We start from the raw sequence: 22934 nt of genomic DNA, 5'->3' as shown, positions 1-22934 counted from the left end.
CCTTAAAACCCCCTTTTCCTTGAGGACAGAAGTACTGACTCTTTCTGTGGCATCTGTCTGTCACATGCCAGTAGTTGGGATTTGCATGGCTGCTAAGTGGAACTTCATCTTAAATATTTGTGGTGCGTTGCTTTATCAGTAAGTAGTTTAGACCAAGCTGTGTGTTTTATTTGGGACAGCAAGGTTTTGCTTGCTTTTTGGGTATGTGCACTTCTCAGCCTGTTTTTGAGGGAACATTGCTCTTTGATAGCATGTTTCTGAGCCTGCTGGAAAGCCTAAAAAACGGACATCTGTGGAAGAGAACTGTCCTCCAAATGTGGAGTGCAGCATGGTCTTTGGGAATACCAACTTCCAGCCACACTTGATTTCGGAGGGTCTTGGGAGCTAGAGTACTTGGCAGTGAGGTGGCTTTATTGATGCTGAAGGCTTGGGTGGAGCAGGATGCTCGTGAAGGCTCATTGCTGTGAAATAGATTCAGATTTTGCAGGGCTGTATCTCATATACAGTCTCAGTCTGTATCTGCAGATGTCCTCCTTGGGAAGAACACCACCACCACCTTTGCTAGGTAGCCTCCTGAGGCTCCTCTTACTAAGAACTTCAGGGATTTATGACGTGATGGAGGTATCTTGCCCATCTGTCAGGGTCAGCATGCCCCCTGAGTAGAAACAGACAATTCCTGGATAACAACATGCCTCATCTGAAACGGCTTAAGATTTCCATGGCCCTTTCTGATTTATTATCTGTCTGACACTTGGCATTTATTTGCCCAGCCACTGGTACTTAACCAACTTGGGCAGCTTCCACAGAAGAGTGTTGCTGGCAAGCAGGCTGGTGTTTAGCATCACAGCTTTAAAACCGGTTGTTGCTGTTGGATGGTGGTGTTGTGCTTTTGGGTGCAACCCTGACATTTAAAAGGTTCAGGAAAGGTAAAGGAAATAGCCTGGAATGGCTTTCCTTGGTGGGCACAGCTGGTCAAGAAATACCAGCCTTAACAAGATGACAAAATTTAGGCCTTTTGTCTTTCCATGGTACACCGCAGTGTATTTTGTATTTGCCTTTGTTTCTCTGGGGGAACTTTGAAGGAAGAACCACAGCTTCTGCTTTTTCCTTATTGTAAGGCAAATTTAAGATAATGCCACTTTTTAGTGGTGAGCCTTCCAGTTCTTGTGTGGTGAAATCCAGTACTTAAGAATGCTGTTATCTCCCTATCTGGCACCAGTAAATATGAGCCAGCAATCTAGTAAAGGCCACAGAATCGGCTCAATAAATGGAGAATGTTGGTTGCTGTGGAAATCTTTAAAACGTAGCTAATCTTGCCAGGTCCAATGTAATGTTTCTTAGATGACATTAATCATTGTAATAAGATATGGGAGAGGAGGGAAAACTAGATTTACTGTATGGCTCCATCTGAGAAACACATGAAAAATAGAATGCTCCTTTCTTTAATGGTTTAGCAACATCATCACAAACATAAATTTCTCTCTTGCTTTTGATAGAAAAAAATGTTGCATTCCTGAATCTTGTGCAACTAATGTTTTTGGCTAACATCAGCTATAGTATGTGAGTTAATATCTGATGTATCCTCTCTTGGGGAGATGAGATCCTGCCCTTGCAGGGACTGTGTTTTTTGTATGTGATCTAATAACTGTCTTCCGTGCCCTTTACCAGAGTCCTGAGCACACCATGCTGGAGCAGGACAATTCTGCAGCTGAAGCCCTTGCATTTGGCTAGAAAGGAAACACTTGTTGCTGTTAACCTGTTTTTTTTTTTTTTTTTTTAAATTATGTTTTTTCTTCTCTTTAGCCCCCATTATGTAGGTAACTATGCCTGTCTGTGTGGTGTGGGTGCTAGGAAAATAATAGGCCAATACAAGAATTGAACTGATTTTTACTTAGTTTTAAGTCTTTAGTGTGACTTGTCAGTTTATGCAACAAAGGTCCTGTTGAGCTCCCTCAGTGTCAGTTTCTTATGAGATCAGGAGTTTGATGGTGAAGGTGTAAGTATGAATGCTAGTGAGTTAGCATAATAAAATCACAGCACATATGTAATGGCTTAAAAGCTGCTTAGAACTAATTAAATGAAGCAATAAATTAAGAATTGTTACCAACAGGTGTGTCTGGTTACTGTAGTGTTATGTTCTGACCCTGTGCTGTTTAATACTTCTGTCAATCATCAGCAAGAAAACATACAAGTAGGATTGAGAGTTTTTTTGGATGCCTTGGAGACCGCAGGGAGTATTGAATAATGGGGGCAGTTACTGGCAGCCGTCTGGATCACTTGGTTGACTGGGAGCTGGCAAAACAAAATCCATTTATTGGGCCAGCATAGAACCAAGCTAGCAGTGTGAGGAACCCAGTGTGGGAAGCAACAGCTTGGAAAAAAGTTTTGAGCTTTTGATGGATTAGTCAGCTGAACATCCCCCTCCTGTGAAATGTGGCCAAAAGGGTAATGTATGAACATGGGAATTGGAAGATGGAGTATGGACTGCATGTGTCTTTGGCATGGCAGCAGCAGCAGCTTCTGGAGTATTGTATCCTGTGGTGATGCCCTCTGTTCAGGGCGGATGGTGATGAATTGATGAATACTCAGAGGACGGCCACAAGGAAGATTAAAATGCTAGGATCATGAGTGAATGATTTGAGGAACCCTGCTTTACTTATCAAAGAGATGCTTGGGGGAAGGGAGCTTTTAGTAAACTGCCTACATGGGGAACAGATGTTCAATAATAGGCTACTCAGTTGAGCAGATTATGATATAACGCATTTGAGGCTAAACAACTCCAGGCTTGAAATACAGCACAATTTAGCAGTGAGGGTGAATGACCGTTGGAACAGTTTCACCAAGGCTTGTGGTATGCGGGCTGTCACTGGCATGTTTAAAAGCCCTGGTAACAAATTCTACCCCCAAACTACACTGTAGTTCAAACAGGAATTAATTTGAAAAAGCCCTCTATCCTCTGTTATCCATGACGTCAGCCAGCCCACACACCCCAGTGAGGTCTGGCCTGTTGTTCAGATAATCTCTGAAGTGTCTCCTTTGCCATGGGTACCCAGGTAGGTAGGACAGATACTTTGCAGCTGGCTTCAGTGGCTAGTTGCGATTCCTTGCCAGGCCATGGCTGCTGCAGGGCTTTCACCGCTGTCTTGCTCTCCAGCCTCTGCTTCTGCCTCTCCTGTCCTATGTGCTGGTGTCCATCTCTTGCCTTCCCACCTCAAGCCCCCTGCTAACTAGCTCCATGAAATGCTGTGGGCTGCATGTCCCTAACTCCCTCTTGTGGGGAAATCTGAGCTACGGAGAGTTGAAACTTGGCTGGGGCAGGATGGAAAACAAAATGTTGGGATCTATTGCATAAAATAATGTCTTCTGTGATAAAAATAAAAATTTCCAGGGTGCTGAAGGAAGATGTCAACACTAGCAGCTGCAGCCCACAGATGTATGGGGCAGGTCACGCCTTGGAGAATATTTCAGACTCTCTACAGATATGAGCCTGCAGCAATAATGCATTTTTGTTCAGTTCGTATGTTTTTAGGCATTTTTCCCCCACAGTACTAAGGGTTGTGAATTGCGTACCTACTACACTGAATGGGCACTATGGCGAACGGTTTGTCAGCAAATTGTCTTATTCTGCAGCACATTGGGTAACCTCGGGATATGTTGGAATCTGAAAGCAGTTCTTTCATTTCTTCAGCTGGTAATGTCTTTGGGTATGTTAGCACCTCCCGTCAGGTATTTTGCCTTTCAAAGCATCTTGACTTCCTCTGATCTTCAGGCAACTTGCTTCCCTCAAACTATTGAAGCCCAGAGAAATCAAAGAGAGAACTTCCACAATATTATGTTTTTAAAGTGTTTTTCTTGAAGAAGCCTTTTCACAGCATAGTGGCTGGATAAAACAAAGAGCAAAAGGTATTGTGGAAGATGCTTTGGGAGGATGGAAGGACAAGGGGGCAGTGGAAGCAGCCCTGACCCACATCCTGAGGCAGGAGTGGAAGCCTGGAGGAGTGCAGTCATCAGGCGGAGTAGGTAGTTAGGAGGTCACGAGCAGGGTGGAGCAGGTTCACAGAGAGTCCTGAAAACCAGAAGAGCTGTATCCCCTCCCTGACAACGCCACTGTGCTGCTGCACACAGCTGGAGCACAGTAACTATTTTGATAAACTTTTAGTCTATTGCTACTAAATGAGTTTCGTCACCAACCCTTAGTTCAGAGCCTGGAATGGTATCTTTGGCTCTTGCACTCATGTAGTATTCCTACAACAGAAACCCTGCTGAGGAATTGAATAAAACTGCAATTATTGTCTGAGTTACTGAAGTCAAAATCCTGCAAGCATCAGGATGCTTGGAAGTGTTTTGGAAGAGGAAGCATGGTGTCGTGGGCACATGATTTTGGCGGTCAGGAGCAGTTTCCACAGCATTGTTTTTGGCAGCAGAAAGAATCCATTGTGCATTTTTCTTCATTTCAGTTTTTCAAAGCACAGGCCCTTTCAGAAAGCCAAAGTCAGCAAGAACATTTTCGTTTTCCCTAGTCCTATATTGAAATCTATGGGCATGCAGCACAAGAGTTTTAAAAAAGTATGTGCAGCTTAAAGCAAAAGGGTGGTGGCAACATGTGCTTCCCACCTCATTTTCATGGGTCTGTAAATGAGTGCCTATCTGCTTCTGACTTCCCTGAGTATCCATGGACATGCCACTTTACTTTTTTGCTACCTCCATCCCTAAGTAGGAATGTTTCTTCCTCAGTGGCTTGTTGTAAGAATGCTGAATATCTGCATTTGTTACAACCAGCTACAGTGGCATAATCACCTCCAAAAGCAGCTCATGGCCCTATGAACTCACTCACAATCCATGACAGCCTGTATTTCCCCATCCAGGAGTCACTGGCTGGTGGGCAGGCCGCCTTTCTGCAGCCAGCTTGTCCCCCATGGGGCAAGGATTCCCTCTGCACTTTTTTTCTTGGATGTTCAACTCTTCTGTGCAGATTTTGGCAGACTTTCTGCCAAAAATATTTAGCGAATCACCTTGTCCAAAGAAGGAGGGCGAGAGAGCTCTCCAGACTTGTTCCCAGGTACACAGAGGGCTCACAACTGGACTGTGTCCTGGTGCATTAACACAGTCATGCTGGTAGACAAGCTGGTGGCTGGCACAGGCATTGCTGTGTTGCATTGTACCTGGTTGCTGGTAACCAGTTAGACTGTTGCTGTTGCTAGAGGGACCGGTTGCTTTGAATTGCTCCTGAAATCACGTTTAAGAGCTGTGTGGACAGGCCTTCACTTTAAGCGCTGTCTTCTCATTTTATTTTGATTTGTCTTGATGGTGGAAAGTTACAGCTCAGATTTACGCTACGGCTGGGCCCTGGTGGCCCATCATAATGGGTCAATTAGTGGAGACTGGTGGGCATGGGAGCTAGTTCTGGCAGCTGGATTTCAATACATCATCCACTCAGTTCAGGACATTTGCATAGAATTTACATTTTGGCTGAGCCTGTGCATGTAAATGTAGGTCTGCATTGTTTCTCTTCTTTGAATGACTGTTTAATTAACTTTAAACTTAATTATGCAGTCTGCCATCTGCCTAAATCCCTACAGTGCTGTCGTATCACCATCCTTTTCCACTTCCGCCAAGATATTCCCTTTCCCGGAAGTTTTCCCTACTTTTCAATCATTAAGATAACTTCAAATCATTCACATCCTTGGTTATTTTTGAAGAGGACTCACAGCAATGTTGTAGGAACTCCCTTTAGCTCTGTGGTCAGACTTGGACTGAGCACATAAGTGTGCTGCAGAACCTCCGGTTTATGATTCTTTGAGTTTACATTTCATCAGAGAAGAAGGATTTTTTTTTAATTTGTTTGTGATACGGAGAATGTGGTCTCAGACTTTCTCTTAGACCCCAGATTGAGCATCTGAAATACTGCCTACTGCGTTTATCTCCTGGAAGTCTCTTTGCTGCAATGAAACCTCACTGAACTGATAACGTATCTCAGAGTCTTGCCTTTCCACTCCTACATCTCTAATGAATTCTTTCCCATGACATCCTCATTTCTCTCTATTGCTTTGTCTTTAATCTTGAGCCATCTACTTTATTTAACCTCTTTGCTTCGAGATACTGTAAAATGCATGGAGGTGGTTCTGTTCCAAAGCTATCGGAGAACTCTGAACTCATTTAATTCAAGTTGAGAGCAGTGTTGAAGCACGGCTGTTCCTAGCACAGGCTGGAGCAGAGCTGAGCTCACAGGGAGTGTGGTGGATGGGTTTTGGTCCTGTTTGTGTAATTGGGGCTCTAGCACAGAGTTTTGTTTGAGAGAGATATCTTCCAAGGAGTGTCATTTTTCTTCCTGGTACAGAACTCTTTCCCTGAGCAGCTATACCAACAGCTGTCTTTGTGTTTTTTCCTTTTAAAACAAAATAGAACAAAAAAGTGCTTGGCTGTTACCATTAGTGGGACATTTAATCTCTTAAATCCGCAAAATATTTTGCAAAACATAAATAGCTAGTTACTTCTGGCCTGTCTATGACCAGTGTTTTTGTTGACATAACTCGCATTTGAGATCACTTCAATGGTGTTTGGTTTTGCCTGTTGTTTTTGCCTGTGTGTGGTAATTTGATCCCGGATATTGTAGTAGTCATTTAAGTGCTTGGAGTTTTTGAGTTAGTCACTTATATAATATGGCATATACTGGATGTCGCTGGTACATTAGAAATTAAAAACAATCTAACAAATGTATTTTGGCTTTTAAAATTTGAAAGGGAATTATTTTAGAGGCTTCTTTGAGCAGCAGAAAATATCAAACAATTTTTAAATTGCTTGTTTAAGCATATGAAAGGGGAAGACGTGGGGATCCTAGCAAAACCACCCTGATGTTAATGCAGTTTGTACTGGCAAAGCATGCTTTTGCTAGTATTTGACTTTGGAGAATGAAACGAATAGTTGCCTGGTACAAGTGTCAACACTAAGTCTGTGCCTATCCAGAGCCACCAGCCAGGAACTGCATCCTCCCAGCTCATCAAAGCTGGGAGAGTTAGATTCACAAAAGTACCCGGGGTGAGTTGTTCAGGGGCTATGTAGGATTTGGGATTTTTTGGGTCCCAGATGTCTTTCCAAAACAAGGCAGAGTTTCCATCAGCTGAACTCTGGTACCGAGACTATTAATACACCCTGTTACACATCAGCATCCATAGTGGCTCGTAAAATTGCAGATAGGACTTCCTGGCAGGTCGTGGAGAGTATTCATTTGCTAAAAGACCAAATTTAATGGTTTCTAAAATTTGCTTTGCCAACTCTGCCAGGAGCCAAGGGCCAACCTGAACTTGTAGATCTGTGAGGTGATGCCTTGGGCTGTCACATGGTTGGACTCTAATTCATTAAGTCTCTAGTGAGGATGAGCAGGAACATGCTTTATTTAGCTTTCTTGCCACGCTTAACCTAGTCTGTCTCAAATGGGAGTGTAGGAGTAAGCAGGGGCTGGCATCAGAGTAGTTCTCATTGCCTTTAGGTAATTAATTCCTGCTTTGGAGGTAGAGCAGTATTGGGTGACCCTTCTGTGTCCAGAGGAGGGCCACAAAGATGATCAGAAGGCTGGAGCACCTCTAGCACCGCCACATAGTCTTCTATGAAGACAGACTGAGAGAGTTGGGGTTGTTCAGCCTGGAGAAGAGAAGGCTCCGGGGAGACCTTATAGCAGCCTTCCAGTACCTAAGGGGGGCCTACAGGAAAGCTGGAGAGGTACTTTTTACAAGGGCATGTAATGATAGGACAAGGGGTAATGGCTTTAAACTGAAAGAAGGTAGATTTAGATTAGATGTAAGTAAGAAGTTCTTCACTGTGAGGGTGGTGAGGCACTGGAACAGGTTGCCCAGAGAGGTTGTGGATGCCCCATCCCTGGAAGTGTTCAAGGCCAGGTTGGATGGGTCTTTGAGCAGCCTCGTCTAGTGGAACCAGTGGAAACCCCCCGCCATGGCAGGGGGGTTGGAACTAGGTGATCTTTAAGGTCCCTTCCAACCCAAACCATTCTATGATTCATCTGGTAGCTGCCATGCCTTCTAGCTCATGGGTGTATCCTTACAGTGTTTTACTAAAGTGCATAGCTGGGTTGTCTTGAAGAATTAAATGTCAGGGAACCTCTGGGAAGTTTTGAAGGAAATTGGTTTAAGTCATTGAAATGTGTCAGCAATAAAATGAAACATTGTAGAAATATGGACAAATATTTAGTAACAGTGTGTTGAGAGTGTCTCTAACTGATAACAAATTGTTCTATTGCATGTTATCAGTTCTGGGGATGTGCTTCTGTTTCTTCTCACGCTTATGCTAACTGTAAAGTGGGGGTATTTGAAAGATTCCTTTGCATATATAGATTATGATCTAATGCTGGGAAGCAATGGAAAATCCTCCTAGCAATAGCAGTTAGCGGAGGTGTTGATGCCCAGTCATGGACTGATAAAGATAAGTAGCAGATGGAAGTATTTTGTGTTGGAAAAGCTTGTAACAATATCGTTCCCTCCAATGCTTTCAACATATTCCTTTTTTTAAACATTAAAGGATCTATTACGTGTCAAGATAGCTGTCAGTGGAGTGAGCGTCCTTCACCTGTAGAAGTGTTACCAGCACAATTGTTGTGATGCTCTCACAGTCCTGCCCACCCCACGGAGGTGGGTTAAATATAGGTAATGTAGATGGTAACAAAGCTGGAAGTTTAGTTAGAGGTAAAAATGTCTCATGACAAGGTAGATGCCCTTTGACAGGAAAGGGGAAAGCTATACCAAGATGTTCATATCTTGGAATTCACTTAGATCTCTCAAGTAAAACAAGTTCTTGCTGGATCCTGGATAGGAGGCATCCAAGGAGTCATGGATGTGCTGATGAAAATTCAGTGAGGAATACTTTCCTTCTGTGCTGGTAGTAAACAAACAGCTTGTCAGGTGTTAGAGAGCAGTTGGAAATGTTTTATTTTTGGTACATAAAATTGAGGGTCTTGGTTCTTTCTTGTGTAAAGCAATATGTAAATTTTGATATAAAATTAAAGACCTTCTGGCCTTGCTAACTTCATGTTTAGTTGACCATTTTACTTGATTTAGTTGACCATCTAGTTGATCAACTGACTAATAGCTGTAAATTTAATTAAAGGCAGTGCTTTTCAAAACTTAAACTATAGAGTGATTTTGTATAAATTATGTCAAAATAAGCTGATTTAAAACATCTAGCCTCCTCTCTTACTGTAAGCCAGATCAATTATTCTGGGAAGGTGCTTGCATGCATTTTTTTTTTCCAAAATAAGAAAAGATTAATAGGTACTTAGGTTTCAAGACCAAAATGTGCCATTGCGTGATGTCATTGTTGTTGTGACGGAGATGAAGTGTGATGGTTTGGATTCTAGATTGAGCTCCAGTGCTGTCCTTCCAGTGGAGCTCAACCAGCTGCTGCTGCCTGCATGCCAGATGCTGGACCGGACTGCTGAGTTGGAGCCAGCCCCTGGCTCCATCCTTTCTGCTCCTTTTCCTGGTGCCCATTATTGAGAATAAAAGTGAGTGGCTGATTATGGACTGTTCTGAAAGCCCATGAATGCCACCCACTTTTCTTTTCATGCCTCTCTAGCTGTGGAGGTGGGAGTTGTGTCTTCCTACTTCCCACAAGTGCTTCCCCTTGGCTAGTTTGAAGGGGTTCCCTGCTCCATGTGTGGAATTGCTAGTCCTGTTTAGATGTCCCGCTGCCACCTTTTTAGGGAGCCTCCTTGCCTGATACAGGTGTTGGGGTTTTTACAACCCAAGTCTCCCTCCAGAGGACTTGCAAGTAATGAACAGTCAATCACCTTTCTTCAAATTGTTACTCCTGTATTATTTCCCATTGGAAATGACAGAACATCTAGAAATCCCAGGCAAGTGGTGGCTGCATCCACAGAGAACAGCTGTACATCATCTGTGCAGCCAGATAAACATACCCAAACATGTTGCATTTGCTGTGTGTTGTGAATACTTATGTGTCTTGCAATTAGAATTGCTCTGCGTTCAAGCTTGAGTGGTTCTGCACATGCAGGTATGTTTGATGCATTGTGGTTGCTTCAAGCCTCCTATTAGGATATATCAACCAACCTCACCTCTAAGTCACTGCACTTTAGTCTCCCTTCTACTGAAGTTATTTTTAATTTTTAATTTTTTATTATATTTGTTTACTTATTGATTTATTTAGTCATTGATTATTTTAATGCCTAGAATGTGTTATTATTTTGTGTAACATCTTACTGTAAGAGATTTTGTTATATCTTACAAATCACATGACTGTAACATCACAGAAAAAGTAAGACTTCTGACATACCTGGTGCTGGAATAGAGTTTAACTAAGTTTGTGGTAGCAGTTATTTCAGAAAGGATAGTCTCAATATATCTTATGCTATCTATAGGGTAGTCAAGTTACAGTTTGCTTTGTGGAATGATGTCTGTTAATCCATCAGAATATTAATGCTGGGCAGCAGCGACAGCAGGAAAGCCCATCATGAGAAGTATTTCTAACTTCCAGTTTTAGGGGACAGGTGCATTACAGAAGCAAATATTGAATCTAGTTGAAACAGATGGCAACCTGTAGTTAGCTCTCTTTCTTTTAAAAGGAGAAATACAAGAAATTACAGTCATGCAGAGTTTGATGTGTTCCAGTTGAATGCTAATTGTGACAGTTGTCTGTGGCTTTGTAACAGGGGTGGTTTTGTTTAGCCATAAATGTCAGGGCCAATGGGGTCAAATACTTATCCAAAGTGGCTGTGTGTAAACTGGCTTGCGAGCCAGCTATGTAGAAGTAGTGTTTGTTCATTTGAGTAAATTTTTTCTTTGAGTTGGTGTCTGAGTCTGAGCGGATGAAAAATCCCACTGGAGAGCAAGCCAAAGGCTTAAGTGTTGGAAACATGCAAGTGCCTCTCTGCATGTCTACCTTTCGGCACGGATAGGTGCTTCTCCACCCTTTGCTGTTGCTGTGCATTATTTTTGGCAGTAGTGGCCCCAAACTTTCTGAACCAATGGCCATGGCAAGTGCTGGGGCAGCTCTACTCTGCAGTGCCTGATTCTGGCTCTCAGCTCACTTCCCAACTCACTAGAAATTTTTTTTCTGCTTTCTTTTTTTTCCAGCTCCTTCTTAATTACATGTTAAGATTTAGCCTCTTTTTTATCCCAGGTTCTTTAATTCATAGTAGTATTTTCTGTGACTTGCTGTCATAGAAACAAGGACTTTAGAGGACCTTACGAGCTTGTGTAATCCATTTCACTACCTCAAGGAAAAAACTACTCTTTTTAGACCAACTCTGGCAGACATCTGTCTCACCTATTTTTAAGAACCTCCAACGAAGCAGATTGTGTGACCTCTCTGGGTGATCAGCCTAGTGCCTTGCTTTTTTAATAGTGTTCCTAAGATCCCGCCTGCTGCAGTTTAAGTCAGATTCCTTCACCAGAATGTCTCTGAAAACCCTGTCGCCAATTCAAAAGCTATTCTGCTCAGATCTTTCCAGTCCATAATTTTACTTTTGGTGTCTGTTTTTGAACTTAATTTCTTGACCCTTAGCGCATTTGCAAATCAGTTCACTAGGCATTTGGAAATCAGTTAATTTTAGTTCCATCTCATCATGAGGTCCATACAAGTAGTATTGCCTCATTTGCATCAGTTGAAACCTAAATTTGCAGCTGCATTTTTGCTGTATTACTACTGCAACCTCCCTTGGACAGTCTCCTCCCTGAAAGCATGTGCAGAATATAAAAAGCTTGATCATGTAGAAAGAGGCCGAACGACGTTGCCCTTATCGTTATCGTCACTGAAAACAGAGGCGCCCTCTTCATTTCAGCATCTTGTTTGGAGACACTGCTGTGGTACTTAATCTCTTCATGGGCTGGTCTGAGCCAGCGCCTTGAGTTGTTCCTCTGCCTGTCTTGGTGTCTCCTCTCCTGAACTGGGAGGATCCCTCCCTCCTCCTGCTGATTTGCCTGTTGTTATATATGGAAGTTGCTTTTTGTCTGTAACTGGGTAAAGTAGCAGTTTTCTCTTATTGTACCATATTTTTAATAATCTCTGCTTAAGTACAGCTTTTAAAACATTTTTTTTCTCGCTGCTGCAGTTTAATTCTATGAAGCAATCTGTGATTTCGTTTGTGAAGGATACCATATGTAAAAAATTTGCCTTGTAACTTGGATAGCCCCATAGCAAATAAGTTGGCATTGCACGTTTTCTGACTTGCAGGTACAAGCTTGTACCCAGGGAGCGTAGCCAGGAGGGGCTGGAAGGCAAAGCTGTGATGACATGTTCAGTATCCAGGTGGAGGGCCAAGAGGGCAGCTGCATGGCGCTGGGTTGCATTCCAATGTGCTGATCCATGGAACAGCGTTGGCATATGCTTTGGAAGCTGCTGCTTGCTCTCCTGGCTGTAGGGAAGGGGCTGAGGTGATGGCAGGGAAGTAAGGGGTGAGTCTTTGCAGAATATTTTTGTTTGATCGTGGCCTATTCTGAGCAGGCTGGACATTTGGAGCCTTGGCATTTCTTTATAGTGTTGTTGTGTACTGTGCTGCCTCTGGTAGCTTAAAAGTTAATTACTCCAGAGAGGGTTGTTGAGATTTTTTTTTTTTTTTTCTCCTTGATTCCTGAACTACTTAATTAAGTTGTAGGGAAGTTATATTTTCTCACTACTTGGGGGCTTAATGGGGTGGAGGCTTTGGAAACAGTTTAACAATTTCACATTTTATATGCTGTAATGAATTTCCCAGGAAGGGTTGTATCCAACTTTAGCATCGTAATTTCCAGAGTTTTATTTATGCTAAAATAAGTTAGTGGTGGATTAAGAGGCACAAAGAGCCAACAGATTACAAATGAACTAATGAAGACATCGTTTCTTTTGGATAAAGAGCATGACTCGCAGTTGTGACTTGTAATGAAGTACAGCAGACCATGAGTTTCACCAGGACCACAAGCTGGCAATGTGGTTCCTCTTCCCTCCACTGTTATTTCAAACCTGTGTTTGATTTCAGGTGCAGAAAAGAGAGGGTTTGCAAGGACCAGAAACAGCTCTGAATCTGCAAGAACTCCCCAGAACTTCGATAGGAAGAGGCAACTCTCTGAATCGCAGACAGAAACAATGAACAATTCAGACAGCAGAATAAATCCTAGACAACTGGGAACTCCCAGAGGTATTAAAGCAGAGTGCGTACATGCTTCAGGAATAAGCTGCCTTGAAGCACGTGCTGAGCACTATTAAAGGATGGGCTGGCATGAATGCTCTTAACTCTAAAATGAGCTGTAAAAGACTGTTGATTATTTGTAAAACATGATTATTCCAGGCTTTTCAGTGCTCTGAAGTTGGATGCCAGTATTTCTAGGCAAACTGTTCTCAGAAGTTCAACTTTGAATACAAAACCTCTGTACAGCTGCTGTTAAGATATATAGGCGAGTTTGGTGGGCAAGATAACAGTTCTGAATTTTTGTTTACAGGAGGACCCTATGCTGCTGTCCCAACATCAGGCGATAGAAAGAATCTAAATAAACCCACTCGAGGGAGGAAGAAGAGTATATTTGAAGCCTACATGTTAAAAGAAGATGTTTCAGCAGGACTGAAAAGGGGAGAGCTAATTCAGGTGCCTGGAACATACAATGTCCATGCTCTTGTGATAAGTCTGTGGAAATCACAGGCAGTTGTTGGAAATCAGTGTCAGTTGGCTGCATGACATGGAATCGATGTACCACTTGTAGGTGCTAAAGGAAGATTTTTTCCCCTTTCTCAGAAGGTTCTAGAAGTTGAATGAAATCTTTTATGTTCAGCTGAAGCATAGTTTTTTGTTTGATTGCATGTTCTGTAAAATTCCTGATCCACACTTGTGATGAATTGCAGTGTTCTGGTTGGATGGTCTGGTAGCCATAATAGTCATTACTGTGGAGACAGTTGCTTTTACAAATGATGCTCAAAAACACAGCAAGTGCTGGCAGCCTCTGTCTTTGTCAGTGTAAGTAAAAATGAATGCCCTTAGCAAGATAATTCTTGCTGAAATTCCTCACAAAGATGTTCATTAATCCTCAGCAATGAGATGCAGACACCTCCACTTCCAGATCTACTCTTCTTTTTCCAATCTATCAAATCCCAGAAGTGTCCCTCCCACAAAAAAAAAGGAGAGTGATGGTGCAGGTAATGCTATGGTCCTTGGGATCTCAAAAGGCTGTGCCTACCAGGGCCTTGCAATAACCTGTTATGAACTATCATGCAACTGGTTAAATTAATGTCAAATGGCCAGGCAGTGGTAGTGGACCCTTGATTTGCTTGCATAATTTTCTTTGCACACCCCTAAGGTCATAGGGCTGACCCAGCCACTGATGAGTGTATGGTTTACTGAAGTAAGGCACAGATAGTAGATGGAGCATGTTCTCGTTTTACAGATTCTAAAGATCAAAGATCGGACTTTGTGATTCCATTTGGAGCAGCAAAACTGCAGCCATAATTTGGCAGCAGTTCTTCTCTGAATATCTAGCAGGATGTGGGGGTGGACCTGCCATGTGTGTGGGTAGCTGGATCTCAGAAAGAGTTTTGCATAAAGGCAGGCAGGGCTGAGGTTCACTGAGGAATAGGAGAAGAGGATAGCATCTTAGAACCACTGTTGTAGTACAGTCCTCAACATGGTGTAAAGTTCTTCGGGAGACACCTGGCATCCCAGGCTGTGGAAAAAAGGCAGGTGGAAGTCAGTGAGGGCATGACAGACACTCAGGCTGAGGCATCATTTACCCAAATACACACTGGTGACATTTAATTAGTGTTGTAATGCTGATGAGGTTGTGATACTTACTTTCATCAGTACATTGAAGTTGCAAATGGCATCACCTCACTTTTTGTCTGATTTCTTGTTACAATCGTATAGTAATTCTTGTATAATGATATAATGGCATAATTTCTGGAGGTGCGATAAGGATTCCACATATAAGATTGCCTGATTCCATCCTAAAGACCAATCTGATGAGGTCTTAGCCTTCAGAAAAATGACTATGCGGCATATCCCTGCTGATGATCAGAGCGGTCCACTGGGCTACCCAGACCTTAGGCCAGTGCCTTTTTAAAGACTGTCAGAGACATTCAAATGGGAAGCAAATGGTGTAGGAAGAGATGGGAGCTTCAAGCTGTGACTTCCCCCCATGGCTGCAGTGACATATGGCAGCAACTAAAGCTTCTGCCTTACCTTCAGGAGTGTTTTTGTCACCCATTTTTGGTAATGCAGCCTGATAGCATTAAGTACAGCGTATGTAGACTGTCTATGAGGTCAAGTGCAGCTGCAGATGAGGCACATCAGACTATGACTACTACCTGAGAATCCCATTGAAATGCTGAGTCCCAGAGGACCTGTGATTGCATGCTCTCTGGCAAAACAATCCCTAATTCTTGTAAATGCGTAGTGTCTACTGCAGGTCATGTGCTGCGTAACTGGAGGAGTCATATGTGCTTTCTTAGGCTGTTTTCCTTTCATCCAGTTCCACATCGCAGGGAAACAGTTGAGGCTGTAGAAGCTGGATTTAATCATTTAGGGCTGAGTGTCTGATCATGGGCATCCCTGCTCTGTATCTCTCATCTTCAGCTCATTCATCCTTATGATCTCATCAAGACCATTCATCATTGCAGTCTCAACCAGGATAGGTGAGATCCTGAAAGCAACTTTAGGGAATGGGCAAATACTCAGCACTGTTCTGTACAATGGCAAGAGACACAGTGAACGAATACTTGTTGTGTTAATCCCTCAAAGCAGGGCATTGCTCTGGCATGGTAACCTGCAGAAATGCTCTACAAGAGCCTGTGGAAGAGGAGAACAAACCTATTGGTCTGAATTTGACAGTCCTGAGCAAACTTGAGTGCTAGCCAGACAGAAGCATGACTCTAAGCAGGGGCCATCCCCTGGAGCATCCTGGTAACACTGGATCTGCATATATTTGTGTGAGAACTTGAGAGATCCGTTAGAGAGACCCCTACCATGAACTCTGAGGATCTTGCTGGAACATGGCAATACAGCTACGCAGCTAAATGCTCCTGAAAGCCCTACCCATGGAAACTACTGGGAGACGTGGAGATTGCTCAGATAAAACATGAGTACCATGAAGATTAAGCAGTTCTAGATCAGGAAGAACAAAAGTGTTATCTTTATGGGTGCTGACGTCTGTCAATGATATTAGTCTTAATGGCCTCTGGTACTGTATCTGACATAACTCAGTTTTTGATAAGTAGGATGGAGAAGTATGCCCTGTGGGATTCCTGGATTCATTTAATCATGCAATGTGTGCAGAAGTGTCCTCCCATAAGAAAGGGGATCTGAGCTCAGGCGCTTAGGAGTGTGTAGACTTCCCACTTACCCACCTGTAAAACTGTCTGCAATGAGCAAACACCAAGCGTATCAGGTTGGTTGGAATCACATTGGCCAATCTGAAGGCAAACAAGATTTAATAACTTCTGCGTAGTTACGTAAGCAGATGGTGTTGGCTATACACAACAGATGAAGTCAGGTTATGTATTAAGGAACATTGACCCAAGGGACCATAATCATCCTGTGAAGCATCAGCCAGAAACTCATGTCTGCCCCATGCCTCCAGTGTCTCTCAGACCCTCCCTGCAGGGCTGCTGGGTTCAGGCGGAGCGAGAGTGCGCAGCGTACAGAGGTGCAGAGCCTGCTCTGCTGTTAAGAGGGTGGTTTTTCTTGGAAAGCTGTTCTTTTGTGGGTATGAAGGCTGGGGTTTCCCTAATTTTCATGGATTGTTTTTTCAAAGGTGGCCTTGGTAGCAAGCAGATACTTGAACCCTGACCTTCTTTGGTGTTTCATACATACAAATGAATCTAGGCATATGTGTTATGATAGCTGTTATAAACTGCTTGATCTGAGATGCTTGAAGTTTAGTCTGAGTATTGCCTGCCCTGGTTCTAGCAGAGCAACTTGAGAAATCATGACCTTTATGTATCTTGCTGGGGAAGCTCAATAAGGTTAGAAACTTTTTTGGCAAGTATGTGTGAAGCTGACTTGAATCATCCGAAAGTGTTTTAGAAACCTTCCTGCAAACCTTTCTCTTCCCTTTCAAAACAAAGGCCCTACTGACATAAAAACACTGATAAATATAGCAGCTATTAGTTGCAAGCAATTGTAAAATAATACAACATTAGTGTGACATCATGAGACTCTGCAGCCAGATCCTCACCCCCTAATACACATATGAGAACAGTTGTTCGTTGCAGATGGGGAGAGTGACTGGTTCCAGATATGATATCACAGCGTGAAATGTACAACATTGTAAATAGGATTTTCATAGGCACAGATAATAGGGCCCATCTGCTTTCTAAGATAAATTTTGGGAGTTCCTTGCTTAAAGGAAAGAGCTGAAGTATTTTAATGCTCCTTGACGTAAGAATTCTAATGTTGATCATAATTAGGTAGTGCATATAAAATGTAGAGAAACCTGCTGCACGGTAAACATGGTAACACTTTGCTCCTCTGTGTGTTTGCTGGAGCTGGGCATCCATGTGCATGTAGCTGCTCTGGTGCCTTCTGGGCCATGGACACAAAACCTGTTTTTTCATGCACATAATGGACATTTGCACCTGGCTGATTGACAGCTGTCCCAAACTATTCAAGGGGATTCTGAAGAGTAACACAGGATATCCCCTCATCTGCTTTGTGCTGGTGGGTAGATGCTGGTATGGGAATTGTCTGACTCGTTGTTAAGCAGAGCAACCATCCCTTTTCATTTTTTTTCTTTCTCTCCATAGCAGCTTCCTTTATGCACAGTGTATTGTTTTTGATGGCTGATTCTGGGAAATAAGGGGAGAAAAAAGACCATTGAGAGTTTTCCATCAGTGGGTACCAGTGCTAATAGAGGCTGATGACAGCAAGTTAGCTCTCACTTTGCCTAAGCAGAAGGTATCCCCAGGGTTGCTCCCAGTGGGTCGTCTTTGTTTTCGTGCCATTGTCCTGGTTTGGGCCTGCCATGTGGCTACTGTGCTTGTTAATGCAACTTAGATAAGGCACAAAATAAGACATCGCAGCAAAGTATTCAAATAATGCCTAAAGAATATAGAATATATGGTACTGGTATTTCCAAACTTAAGCAAATAAAAACAATGGAAAACCTTCATAAATCTCCAAATTCTTCTTCAAGGCAGCAAAACTTTCACATGTAATCAGTTTTATTTTCCTATCGTCTGAGTGTTTCCCAGAATACATAAAAAAATTATATGCTGCAGTAAATTTTTAAGGAAGCAATTCCTGTGAGAGGTTCCTATGATTGCTTAACACAGAAGTGCAAACAGATGGAATCTGTTCGTATAACAAATTGGCCAATGTTATTTCAAATACACAAGTGGAGAAAGTTTTAAAGTTTCAGCTCAAAGCAGAAACCTGTCTGAAGGCAGATACCTAGTTGTATTTCCATAAGAATAAAATGCTCTCAGTTTTAACTGCAGTCACCTGAATCACAATTCCCAGGACCCTCTTGCGATGGGAACAGCACTGCTGCATAGCCTGTAAGTCCTTGGTTGGCTCTTCCTTTCTCTTGGATGGACCTGAGCGCAAACAGCAAAACTCCTTGATTTACTTTGGAGGGGTGATACAAATTTGTTGCAGGTGACTTGAGCTTTGAGTTGGCAGGTAACAAAGCAAAAATAGATAGACCATGGAGTTTCAAATGTATTTAAGATAGTTTGACTTTAAACATGTTTAAAGAGAATTTAATCCTGTAGACTTTCAATGTTTGTTTTTGGAAAATCCTTTTGATTCTTCTTTGGAATGTGCTTTATCACAGAGTTACTGCTACTGTCTGTTTGCAGGAACAGCCTAAGCAGCCAAAGCCCCATAAGGCTGATACCTGCTGCCATGTAAGCTCAGCAGGTCAGCTCTTCCTCTTTCCTTCTGTCCTCCAAAATAAGCAAAACCAACATTCTGCTTTTCCAAAACAAAACAAACCAAATTGTTTCTATTGTCTGTTTGTTAATGAAGTTGGTGGATGCTCATCAGAAAATGTGTGAAGGGAACAAGAGGTCTTGGATCCTCAGTTCACCCAGTAGCAGCAACAACTAATGATTCAACAGCTCTTCGATGACAGACTGCAGTAGATCAGCTTAAGCCTATCATGAAACTGCCTTTTGGCTTGAAATTGCTCGGATGCTAAGTTGTCAAGACTTGAAATGTATAATGGAAATTTAGATGTATCTCTCATGTTTCACAGTAGATATATTACCCACAGCTCTCTAATTTAACTGATGTTATATAAAATTAATAAGATTCAGGCATAATCTTTCTCCTTCTCTTTTTTTTAAGGGACCCTTGAGAATAAATCCTAAGAAGTACCATGAAGCCTTCATTCCATCTCCAGTAAGTGTAATTTTATAATGCTTTAAAGTTCATAAGTAAAGGTGCATTAAGATAGGAGTTATGCTGTGCACGAAAGGTCACTCAGAGGTGAATGAGTTGGAATAAATGAACATGATCTGGATTTTCTTTTAAATCAAATATTCCCAAACAAATCCTGCTTTTTCATACCTCGGAGAACTACTTACTTAGGTTGTGCTGAAATTGGGAATACTGCTGGGTCCCACAGAAGCCAGCTGAAGTCAGGTTTGAGGACCACCAGATAGTGTAATTGGAAACCCTTGGTTTATGGCTGCAGAGGTTTTATAGATTTTCCACTGATTTAAGTTAATCTTCCCTAAACAAATATGCTCTCCATTTTCGATCTGCTGCATGAGCTAATTTGAAAAGTCATTCCAGAAATAATATGCGTGATTCCTTTTCATGTGCCCGCCTTTGCGCGGACTGTGTCTTGGTTGGCTTGGGATGTCCTTCTGTCACATGGGACTGGTTTGCACCTCTTTTCTCGTCTTTCCTTATTTTGACAGAAAAGAAGGGCTCTTGCAATTTCAGGGACTTCCAGTAGGGAAGGTGACCTCACAGCTGGCAACAGCCAAAGCTTTTTATCTGGAACTGACTTGGTCAAAATGTTACTGTCAATGAGAGAAAGTTTCATATTTGAAACGTTTTGTTGTTGTGGGGGAGAGAAGGCAGAGCCTGCCTTGAGACAGTGAAACACTGACTCTTTTGTTGTCCCTGCTACTGACAGTGCTATTGCTTTGGGGCTTGGATTGAAAGTCTTGAAATTTGTGGCGTTGTCAGTTCACATTGTTGATTTGGGATAACGTTTTGGAGCCCACTTTGTTAGAGAAGGCTGGCATTACAGGGGTGGAGGAAGGTCGGGGATGCACAAAGTAGATTAACTAGAGGAAGAAGTACAGAGCAGCTCTCTGGTACATCAGTAGAGCAGCATTGTGTGTGTAAGTGAAACTGTGTGTGTAAGGAACTGTGATCCTTCCTTTACAGGTGTCCTTGTAGGTGTGGTAAGTGTAAGCTGTTAAACATATTCTCTGAAATTACAAAATGCAAGGTTAAATGAGAAATCCAGCTACTCACATGAGTTTAATTGGATGTGAAGCTTTACCCCTTATCACCCCTAGTGTCTGGCTGTTGCCTTGTGCAGTCGATTGCTCGGTGTTCTGCCTGCAGGAATACATACATTAAGGAGGGTTAGCTGAGATTTGTTATCTCAGCTATTTTTCTGCTTTTCTGCCCTTTGTGGAGCTGAATACCAGAACCAGTCTTGTCCCTGCTAAGAAGCAGTATCAACACCTGAATGAAGATGACTCTGGCTGGTGTGGACACAGTCTTCACTTTAAGACAGATGCCTTAGGAAACTTATCCTTTGTATAACATTATTTGCCATAATGGAGGGTTTGCAGCCTTCATGTTCTGCAGGACTTACCGTCATTGCCAGATGCTGCAAAAGCTGCAGCTGTGAAAAATCACCCTTTCTCTCCTGCTGTTGACTAGGGCATTGTATCCCTTTCTCTTCAGCTCTGACTTGGCTATGGCTTCATGGAGTTCAAATGCAACAGCTGTTCACCTTCTAACACCAGAAGTCCCAGGGTGTTTCTTGCTGCAAATGTGCTCTGTTTGCTTGTCTCATTGTTGCTTGAAGAGTTGAGGGGAAGGCTGGGCCTTTCTTTTGAAAGCCACCCAGAGAATGGACCTGAGCATTTAAATCTCTGCCTCACATCTCGTGTCTTCCCTGCACACAGTAGTGTGGTTTGAAATGACAACATTGTCAATGTGAAGAATTATACTGCTGAGCACGAGTGATGGAGTGACTGTGGCTGTGCTGTGGTTGTGGAAGACACTTCCAGAGCAGATGAAAGCACTGCAGATCTCCCTCTTGTCAGAGGGGGATAGAGAGCACTGCTGGTGACGTTCACAGGTGGCCATGGAGCAGGAAAAACCCCGTGCTCCTTGGAGGGGACTGCAGAAGTCTTGAAGCCATTGTGGCCAATGCAGTATATGCACCCCAGGGGCAGCTGAGACTTTACAAGTGATAGTGTTCTGTCACGATTCGGTGCCATTTTAATTGCATTAGTAATCTGAAATGCTAGCTGTGAAGAGTAGGGGACGCTGAAGGAAAAAAGTGGGATGCACAAGTGTTCTTCAAAGTGCGTAAGTTCACCCGACAATCATAAGCCTGGACCTCAAGATATAGAAATGTTTCTCTTTGGAGGCAAAAACCAAACTGACAGCAATTTCCTAATTACAACTTTGTTGGAGGCATTGAAATTAACTGCTGTAAAAGAGGTGTGCATACACACATATAAGTGTGTATGTTATATATATAGAATGTATATGTATATCGCTTGGGGTGACAGTGCAATTCAAGACAAGATTCTTGCAGAGTATGGAGATGCAGCTTTAACTAGGTGGTGTGACACATCAGGCATCTTTACAAGGGGTGGGGGAAAGGGTCTGCCTTGTGTTTTCTTGGACACAGGAGAGAAGGAAAAAAGTGTAGAACAAATAAATTATTGTGAATGCCAGCCTGTGTCCTGCAGCACAGAGCAGCTACAGGTACAGGCAAAAAAATTAAAAGGTGACATTTTTCTTAAAAAGTGACTTTGAACTTTTCTTTTTATGTATGTGGTGGATTTAGGTAAAGAGTTGGGGCAGAAGGGAGAGGGTGGGGAGAAATGAGGAGTAAGACCATGTGTAAAAAATCTGGCTTTTTGAAAAGAACAGTTTCCAATTTGAATTATGTTGGTCCAAGAGGCTTTGCAATTTTTCTGCATCTTGTCATGGGAGGCAGCTTTCACACAGCTGTTGAGCTGCTGCTGCTTTTCTTTCTAAGAGTAATTTGGTCTCTTGGAGGACAGCCTTAGTTTCACATCATGGCAGGGTTCTGCCGTTTTATTGTTTTGGTATCTAAGCAGAGAAGGATATTTATGTGATATTAGGGCTTCATGTTTTCAGGTTATAAAAGAAGTTTTTCTTGGAGACTGAGCACACTGGTAGTTCTGATTGGATGTACTCAAGCATATGAGACTCGGGAGTGTGTATCTGAGAAGCAACTAAAGTTGTGATTAAGATTTTAATTCTTGTGAGGCTGCTTTTTTCATTGAAAGACAATGAAGTAGTAATCTAAAGAAGCTCATCCTCTTTATGTACCTCAAAACTATGCAAAGATAGCTCTCTAGAAAAACTGTTGACTGCTCATGTTGATAGTAAATGCTCACATTGTTTGACACATTCATGGCACTATAAACAGACACATGGAATTTTTCATATGCTGAATTATGGGGAAACAGAAATGAAAGCAGCAAGAGCACTCAATAATTAGCAGAAAAAGAAGACAAAACTGGCAATCCTTTAAAAACTAAAACCTTTGTGTTGGCATCTTCAGGAAACTTCATCTTTTTTCACCCCATGAAGAAAATCTTCCAAGCTAAATCTAGATTATCTGAATGCCAAACATGTCTGGAGTGGATAATCATAGTGCGTACAATTAGTAGAGGCTCTTGTGCAAGGATGTTAACCCAGAGTATTGAGAGAAGGTGTCCTAACATGTCTGTTACAGTAAAAGATCTTCTGGCTTGCAGTTAGCATCTGT

The 22934-nt window shown here is 42.4% G+C and overlaps 1 protein-coding gene across 1 annotated transcript in view; it reads left to right on the top strand.

The window, feature by feature from the left end:
* DIS3L2 (DIS3 like 3'-5' exoribonuclease 2) overlaps window positions 1-22934 on the top strand; it is a 197037-nt gene that overhangs the window by 6194 nt on the left and 167909 nt on the right. The window contains exons 3-5 of the mRNA XM_010573014.1: window positions 12980-13138; window positions 13440-13582; window positions 19274-19327. Coding sequence (XP_010571316.1) covers window positions 12980-13138; window positions 13440-13582; window positions 19274-19327 — 356 coding nt within the window. The remainder of the gene's footprint in view (window positions 1-12979; window positions 13139-13439; window positions 13583-19273; window positions 19328-22934) is intronic.

Source organism: Haliaeetus leucocephalus, unplaced genomic scaffold (assembly GCF_000737465.1).
Source record: "Haliaeetus leucocephalus isolate CR32 unplaced genomic scaffold, Haliaeetus_leucocephalus-4.0 Scaffold362, whole genome shotgun sequence".
Classification (NCBI taxonomy): Eukaryota; Metazoa; Chordata; class Aves; order Accipitriformes; family Accipitridae; genus Haliaeetus; species Haliaeetus leucocephalus.
Note: the sequence above shows the minus strand (reverse complement) of the source record. Positions and strands in the feature narration are given on the sequence as shown.